The sequence below is a fragment of the Vespa crabro genome, chromosome 3 (genome assembly GCF_910589235.1).
Source record: "Vespa crabro chromosome 3, iyVesCrab1.2, whole genome shotgun sequence".
In the NCBI taxonomy this organism is placed as follows: domain Eukaryota; kingdom Metazoa; phylum Arthropoda; class Insecta; order Hymenoptera; family Vespidae; genus Vespa; species Vespa crabro.
In genome coordinates this window covers 10,363,734-10,372,314 of record NC_060957.1, presented here as the reverse complement: position 1 = coordinate 10,372,314, position 8,581 = coordinate 10,363,734, and the positions used below count along the sequence as shown (strand labels likewise).

The window sequence follows — 8,581 nt, the reverse complement described above, 5'->3', positions numbered from 1 at the left end:
TTTTTTTCCTATTCTTTATTCTTGCTTCTTCTTTTTCTTTTTTTTTATCATTTTCTTTTTTTTCTCTTCGTTTCTTCTTTTTTCCCTTATATATATATATATATATATATATATATATATATATATTTTTTTTTTTTTTTTGTTATCTATATATGCAACATCTTTTAATTTCGCGTCCAATTACTCCTCTCCCTCCTATATGAATCCCGTCCCCTTTGCACCTTCTTCAATTGTAACCCAGTGCTCATTTTTTTCTTCTTCTTTTATCTCTGATTTTTCGTTTGTTTCGTCATAAATTATTCCTTACCACCCCCATTTTCCCAACCCCATCGATCATTATTATTATTATTAGACCTGTAATGTCTCGCTGTCGATATACGATAGGAATAATAATTTTGCACAATACCATCGATAATCTCGATTCTTTCTTATGGGAACTGTAGTTAACAAAAAAAAAAGAAAAAAAAAAAGAAAAAAAAAAAAAAAGAAAAAAAAAGATTTTTTTTTTTTAAATAGAAAAGAAAGCTGATCGTAACTTTTACACAAACGACAACAACGACGAGTTCGTAGGTATGTATCTATACTGAAGATAACACTATATATATAACAAAAAAAAAAAGAAGAAATACATACATACATACATATATGTATATATATATATATATATATATATATATGTATGTATATGTATAAAATATACGAACGTTTAAAGTTTCGGGTATTTTTATGGCTATTTCGTCGGGTTTGGATAAAACGTAACGATATAAAAAATGTTACGATAGATCACAGATTAGAATTTTGATCGATCTGATAAGTCTAATACCGATTTTTACGATCGTTCCTATTTCAGAAACATTTTTCAAATAAACGAGTATAGATAGGAGCCCTTTAACGAGACTGACAATTCTCTCTATCTCGATCTCTCTCTCTCTCCTTCTCTCTCTCTCTCTCTCTCTATATATATATATATATCTCTACCTCTATCTCTGTTGGTTCCTACAAATCGATATTCGTCCTTGTTCGATAACATTACTCCAAATCCCAAGCACGTCCGACGCAGATGTCTTTCGTTATTGTTTATCCGTTCCTTTCGCACGATTTACTAATTCGAATTTTCTCCAACTCAGTCGATCTATCAGACTGTAAAATGAAAAGCATCTGGAAAAGCAACTTACGGATCTATTTCTATCCTTTAGATATTTCAAATGACAAAATTTCTTTATTCGATTGTTATTGAATTAGGGTTGAGAGGACCATTTGGAAGGGATTGCGAGGAATTAAATGGGAGAAAACATATCGACGAAAAAAGAGAAAGAAATTAAAGGCTAAACATAAACTATAAAAAACAAATCGATCGAGATCGTTATTATCAATATCAATATTTTAAATGAATTCAATTTCGGATCATTAATTTCTAATCTCATATGCGAAATATTAAAAATGTATAATTAGGAAAAAATATAAAGAAAATAAACGAACGAATGATTTTAAGGCATTTTTAAAGAGAAAAATTGAAACTAGAAATTAAGAAATACAAATTGAAAAAAAAAAAGAAAGAAATATTGAAATGTTTTTTTTTTCTTTTTTTTTTTTTTTTTTAATTATCGTTCAATTATTCGAATCTTTAATTTCTAATCGGACGAAAGAAAAAAAAAAATATATATATATATATGTATATATACGTACGAATGATTAATAAGAAACTTCGAAAAAAATTGTTTAACAAAAAGAAAAAGGAAAGGAAATTTTTATCGAGCGATAATAATTAAATAATTATTGATTAACAGATTACTCGGATTTGTACTTTTTCTAATCGTACGGGAAAGAAGGAAAGAAAGAAGAAAATAAGGAAACAACAAAAATAAAATTCTTATTGAGAAGAGGTACGTAAAAGAAAGAAACAATTAAAATTTTTATCGACCGACAATAATTATTCTTCATCCACCCTGTACACCCTTCCCCCCCGGGGGAGAGGGTGGGTTGATCGTCGAATGATCTATTCTTCGATTACATCGAGTTTTTAAGTTCTAATCGTACGAGAGAACAAAACCAAAAAAAAAAAAAAGAGAGAAAAAATAACAAATAATAAAGAAATAATGACAATAAAATATTGTCAACAAAAAGCGCATTTTTATCGCGCGATAATAATCATTGATTCACATGCTATACATGTACAATAAACGAAATCGATCAAATCTAATCTCCATCTGTTCGATTGCTTGAGTCTCTAAAGAGAAAAAAAAAAAAAAAGAAAAAATGAAGAAAATAAAAAATAAAAAAAAAAAAAAAATAAAATACTCCGAGAAAAATTTGTTTGGAAAGAAGAAGAAGAAGAAGAAATGAGTAAAAAAAAAAAAACAAAACAAGAAAAAAGTTTCAATCGAACGATAATAATTATTGATGTATTCCTTAGCGAACAGATCGATCAATTTTCATTCTATACATCCTTCTCGATCATCGCCATTTTTATACCAAACGCCGAGAATAAGCGCGTTTATTCGATTTTAACGAACAACCAACAGCTAACGAGTCAAATACGTTCGTAACATTTTCCATGCGTATTTCTTTTTTTTCCTCTCTCTCTCTCTCTCTCTCTCTCTCTCTCTCTCTCTCTCTCTCTCTTTCTCTTCTTATTTTTTTTTTTTTTTACTTTTCTTTTCTCCCCTTTGGAAAATCATTTTTATGCTCCTCGACTCTCTCACCCATATATCTGTCTCTCTTTTCAAAAAGTGAATGCTGAGCAAAATTTTTCTTCCTCCTTCGTGTCTTCCTTCTTTTTCATTTTCCATTCTTTCTTTTTCCCCTCTTATTCTAATTTTTTTTTTTTTCTATTTTTCATACTCCTTTTTCAATTTCATACCTAACCTAACCTATAAAGACAAGATAAAAAATTTTCGAAACAAATTCGTTTAACATAAAATATCCTATAAGAGATAAAGTTTAAATTCATTTTTTCTTCTACGAATTCAAACGATTTCTTTCGAATATATATATATATATATATATATATATATATATATTATTATTATTATTATTATTATTAATATTAAAAAGAAAAAAAAGAAAAAGAAGAAAAAGGAAGTAAAAAAAAAGGAAAAAAAAAAAAAAAAGAATAACATTCAACGTTCTTACCTTCGTTAAACTCGTTTTCCCGCTCTCAACTTGCCGTTTACAATTCTTCTAAGGATTCAACAATTACACAAAATAAATTTTCAAAAAAAAAAAAACAAAGAAAAAAAAAAGAAAAGAAATATCAGGAAGACGAAATCCCAGAGGAGGAAAAACTCTCAGCAAAAAAAAAAAAATATGATCTCTACTTAATTCTAAGAATCCAAAGAGATGCAACTTCCATCCCTTCGACTCTAGCCCCCCCTACTCATCCCACCCATCTCGCCCCCAACTTCCGTCGCCCATCTTGAAGAAAAAAAGAAAAGAAAAGAGAATCCCTAGAAAAAAGAAAGAAGAAAGGAAGGATGAAAGAAAAGAAAAAAGGTGAAAGAGAAAAGAAAAAAGAAAAAAAAAAAAGAAAAGTCAAAATCCAAACGAACTCGTCGTTGAGGACAATCATTAATAGGACAAATCACACGTCGCACCACCCTTTCATATATCTCGTAACAACAATCCTCTTGTTATTTTTTTCTTATTCTTCTTTCTTTTTTTTCCTTCTTATTCTTATTCATCTTCTTATTCCTCTTCTTATTCTTATTCCTCTTATTCTTACTCTTATTCTTATTCTTATTCTTATTCTTATTCTTCGTTCTCTTGCGAATGAGAATTTATCTCTTAAGTATGAGAGATCGAGTTTGGAAGCGTTTAGATGGTGGATGTCGCGGTCAAAAATAGGATGCTGCAGCGGTACGACGGGTCGCTTGAAGGGCACGATGTATGGCATGCAACCGCATATAACGTCCAAGGGAAGAAGTTGTTTCTGAACTCGATGACTCTCCAATTATTTCTCTACCAATTAAATTTTCCTCGAGGCTACGTTGTCGTTGTTCTTGTTGTTCATATTGTTGTTGTTGTTGTTGTTGTTGTTCATGTTGTTGTTGTTGTTGTTGTTGTTGTTGTTCTTCATTATTATCATCATCATCATCGTCGTCATCGTCATCCTGACGATGATGATTACGACGATGATTACGATGATTATTATTGTTATAACGATGTTGATTGTTATTATTATTGGTGTTGTTACGATGATCATGATGATGATTACGACGACGTTGGTATTGATGGTAATTGTGATGATTGTTGTTGTTACTGTTGTTGTTGTTGCTGTTGTTGTTGTTGTTGTTGTTACTGTTATTGTTACTTTCACTGTTATTGTTGCTACTGCTGTTGTTGTTGTTGTTGTTGTTATTGTTGTTGTGGCGTGGTTGGTGGTCGTTCGAAGGGCGTTGCGGGTTCAGGATGGACCGAGGGTGCGGGAGGACGCGGCGAATTAGTAGGGTGGGCAGCACCCCGCACGCACCCCTTGCCCCCTCTCACTTGTCCTCGGCTTCACCTCGCGGCGACGTGTCCGTGTCCTGTCTCTCACTGCAAAAAACGAGACAAATTTAACCGATATCGATTTCTGCTATCTCTCTCTCTCTCTCTCTCTCTCTCTCTCTCTCTCTCTCTCTCTCTCTGTCTCTGTCTCTCTTTTTTTTCGATTTTTCATTTTTTTTTCTAGGTTGATTTTGGCCTTTTAAAAAAATTGTATCTTTTACTTTTTTCTTTTTTTTTTTTTTCTAAACCACCAATTTCACGGATCTTTGACTTTGATGGGAGATTGTAATCGAATGCTCTTCTTTGTCACAATATTTACCATAGATAGCAATATATTATATGTTTTGTCATATATATATATATACATATATATATATATATATATATATATATATATATATGTATGTATGTACGTGCGTGCATGCGTGCGTGTGTGTTTGTATATATACGTATGTGTATAGATATGTATATACGTACTATTTAAAAAAAAATGTATAAGAAAACTGTAACCTCGATTATATTAATTAAATAAAAAAAGAAACGTTATTGTCTTTTATTATTAATTATGATATAATTTTTAATATATAATATCATACACGAATTTTCTTTATATATAGATTATGTGCATTGCGAAGAATTGTTATTTAGAAAATAATAATTGTCGTGTTAATTATTCAAAATGTTAAAAATAATTTATTATTAATTCGGATTTTCATTCGTATTATCGAAAGGAATAAAAAAGAATTTTTTATCAATAAAATATTAAGCTTTCTATTATGAAAAACAAAGAAGAGAAATAAAAACAAAAAAGAAAAGAAATAATAATAATAATAATAATAATAATAATAAAAATAATTTATCCACTTTTATCTCTCCAAATTCGTAATAAACGAATCGAATTAAAAACTCTATTGTATTTGCAATAGATACGTTCGTAAACGTACATAAACCTGTGTATATACATAATATGTACATATATATATATATATATATATATATATATATATATATATATATATATATATAATGTTTAACATAGAAATGGATCGAAGTATTCCCAAAGGGCAAATAAGTTACACTCGTGTTAGCAAGCCCTTTGTTAGCTAGTTTCTAAATACCAAACGACTAAAATTTTATCACGAATGTATTTATTTTACTCGTTTTAATTTTCACGATGGTGATAGTTGAAAGAGAAAATAAAATAAAAGAACTTGCAATATGATTTATCAAACATACAAATTTACACACACACACACACACACATATATATATATATCTGTGTATATAAAAACGAGAATGATTTTTCCAAGTCGTGGTTAATGTTGATGGTTTTTTTGAAACTTTACTTGTCTCATTTTTCTCTTATACATTGGAAAAGTAAAATAGAATTTACTTTTTTTCTTTTATCATATTTCATGTTGATATGTTTAACTGACATTTACATTTAATATCAACGTTTTTAAAATTTCCTCCTGATTTTTATTCGTATAATAGCTTATATATATATATGCATCTATTGATATTCATATTATTATAATAATAATTATTATATATATATATATGTATGTATATATATGTTATATACATGGTGTACCAGATAAAATGTTACGAAATATTTTCGTATAAATAGAAAATATAAAGAAATAAATTATTTTCGTATGAAGAAACGTAGAAAGGAAAACGATGACCTCGATTATATTAATTATGATTTATATATTTTTTTTTCATTTTTTTCTGTTCTTTTTATTTTATTTCTTTAATTATAACAATCATATCAAAATTGACGAAAATAAAGTGACAACTACAAATCAACAGTTCGTAACGTATTAAATGGAGCCCGTTCCTATGTTCATTCATCTGAGAAGTTGACGAGAATGTATGGTGTGCCCTTGTATAAAGTCTTACGAACTGTTTTAACGACGACAAGTGTGAGAAAAAAAAAGCAAAGAAAAAAAATGTAACCCCGATCGAATTAATCAAATGGAAAAAATAAAAAAAAGAAATAAATAAAATAAATAAATACGAGAAGTATGATTCTCTTTCTTTTTTTTTTTTTTTTTTATTGTTAAACAATCATAGACCATAATAATTATCATAATAATCATCAATAAAAATTAAAGGTACTATCGAGTTTTGTAATGCTATAAATGGACCACCCTGTATATATATATTCATTTATCAATGCGATGAAAATTAGTTAAAATTGTGAGAAATGGTAATGAAGTTTCAGTCAATCGTTAAATGAAATCATTCGAAAATGACATAATCGATTTCGTTTAAATCCTATTGACCGTTGTTGCTGCATACTAAACGCATAATGCATGTAATATAACTCTATGCATGAAAACATGAGAACATATACGTCATTAGCCGTTATAAGCCATCACAGAATCGATTATATCAATATATATATATATATATATATATATATATATATATTTATATATATATGTACATATAATATATATAATGTATATGTATATAATGTATATTTGACATAGGGAAATAATAGAAATAGATGATTACGAACTGATGCTAGAGATTCTACTTACTATTTTACATCATTTATGTATTAAATAATGCCAATTAAATAATTATTGTACTATCGTAACAATTTCTAAATTCTAAATATCTATTGAGAAATTATCGTTGATTGAAAAAACGTTGAAGTTTGTATAAATCGACGACTTTGTTTCTTTTTTTTTTTTTAATTATTTATTTATTTCTTTCTTTTTTTTTTTTTTTTGTTTTTTAGGCATTTTCATTTTCGATAAGTTATAATTGAAAAAAAATTTTCTAATCAACCGTAAACCAGATAAAATTGTGTTAACTTTTTCTTAAATATTTATTAACATTATTATTGATATTGTTACTATTATTATTTTTTTTTTAAATTTTTTATTTTGGTTTTTTTTTTTTTTTTTTTTTTTATTACTCGCATCAACGAATTATTCTATTCTAAAAAAAACTATACAGCTGCAATAATTCGTAAAGGAGATAAATTTTGATCTAGAATGTTTAACAAAGAACAAAATCAAACGTAGATGCGTCGTATGATCGTGCAATTAATCGAAATAATTAAAAATATATGGAAATAGAAATAAAATAAGAAAAATTTTTTTTTTTTTGCTTATAGAAATATCAATCACGGGTTCTTATCATTATTCCACATATCAAACCAGTATATTATTTTATTGTCAATCACCGATAAATTTGCTAGACAGTTCCCGAATTCGCCCGCATGCTGATTGGTCCGTTGGTAGAGTATTAACGAGGGGCTCTTCTTTCTCTCTCTCTTTTTCTCTCTTTCTCTCTTTCTTTCTCTCTTTATCTCTTTCGTATTCAATAGTCAATTGAATTCACTAATTAACGATCGATCAACGTACTACTTTTACTGCAACATTGAATTTTAACTTTTCGTTAATTGTCTCTTTGTATTTATATCCTCGAAGAAATATTTTTTATCTTTTTTTTTTTATTATTATTATTATTATTATTAGATTAGTTCGTTGGATTGCGTAAATTGTGAATAAAAATTTAAACTCGTATATTCGTGATAGATAAAAAATTAATTCTGCAATTATTTATTTATATAGATAATATTAGATAATTATTATTCAAAATAGGAAAAAAAAAATATATATATATATACGCATGACATTTTAATATTATTTATATTTTTTTTTAATCTATTTATTTTATATTACAAAATATATCATTGTAATCGATATAACTTATTATTAAAAAAGATAAAATATTTGTAGATATTCGATAAGAAAAACGATAGAGACAATTTTTTATATTTCGTAAGAAAAAGTCATAAAAAAGAAAAAAAAAAAAAAAAAAAAAGAAATGTTATGATTATTATTCTAAAATCTAAAGAAAAAACAAGACATTTAGGAAACAAAAACAGATTTACAGATCGTAATGATAATAAGAAATAAAGAAATAGAAAAATATTACGTATAAATTTCGACGAGTTACATATATAAAAAAATTTAAAGAAAGAGAAAAAAATAGAATACGAAAAAAGTTAGCTTCGTATGCATATATTTTTGCAAAATATTCTATTCCTCTTTCAATGCGTATCATGCTT

At 27.2% G+C, this 8,581-nt stretch overlaps 1 protein-coding gene across 2 annotated transcripts in view; it reads right to left on the bottom strand.

Annotated features, from left to right (window-relative positions):
* Positions 1-2,382: 2,382 nt before the first annotated feature.
* Positions 2,383-8,581, bottom strand: part of LOC124422902 (protein abrupt-like) — a 63,077-nt gene continuing 56,878 nt past the window's right edge. For both annotated transcript variants that reach the window (XM_046959896.1, XM_046959898.1), the window contains one exon: positions 2,383-4,533. In XM_046959896.1, coding sequence (XP_046815852.1) covers positions 4,482-4,533 — 52 coding nt within the window. In that variant the 3' untranslated portion in view covers positions 2,383-4,481. The remainder of the gene's footprint in view (positions 4,534-8,581) is intronic.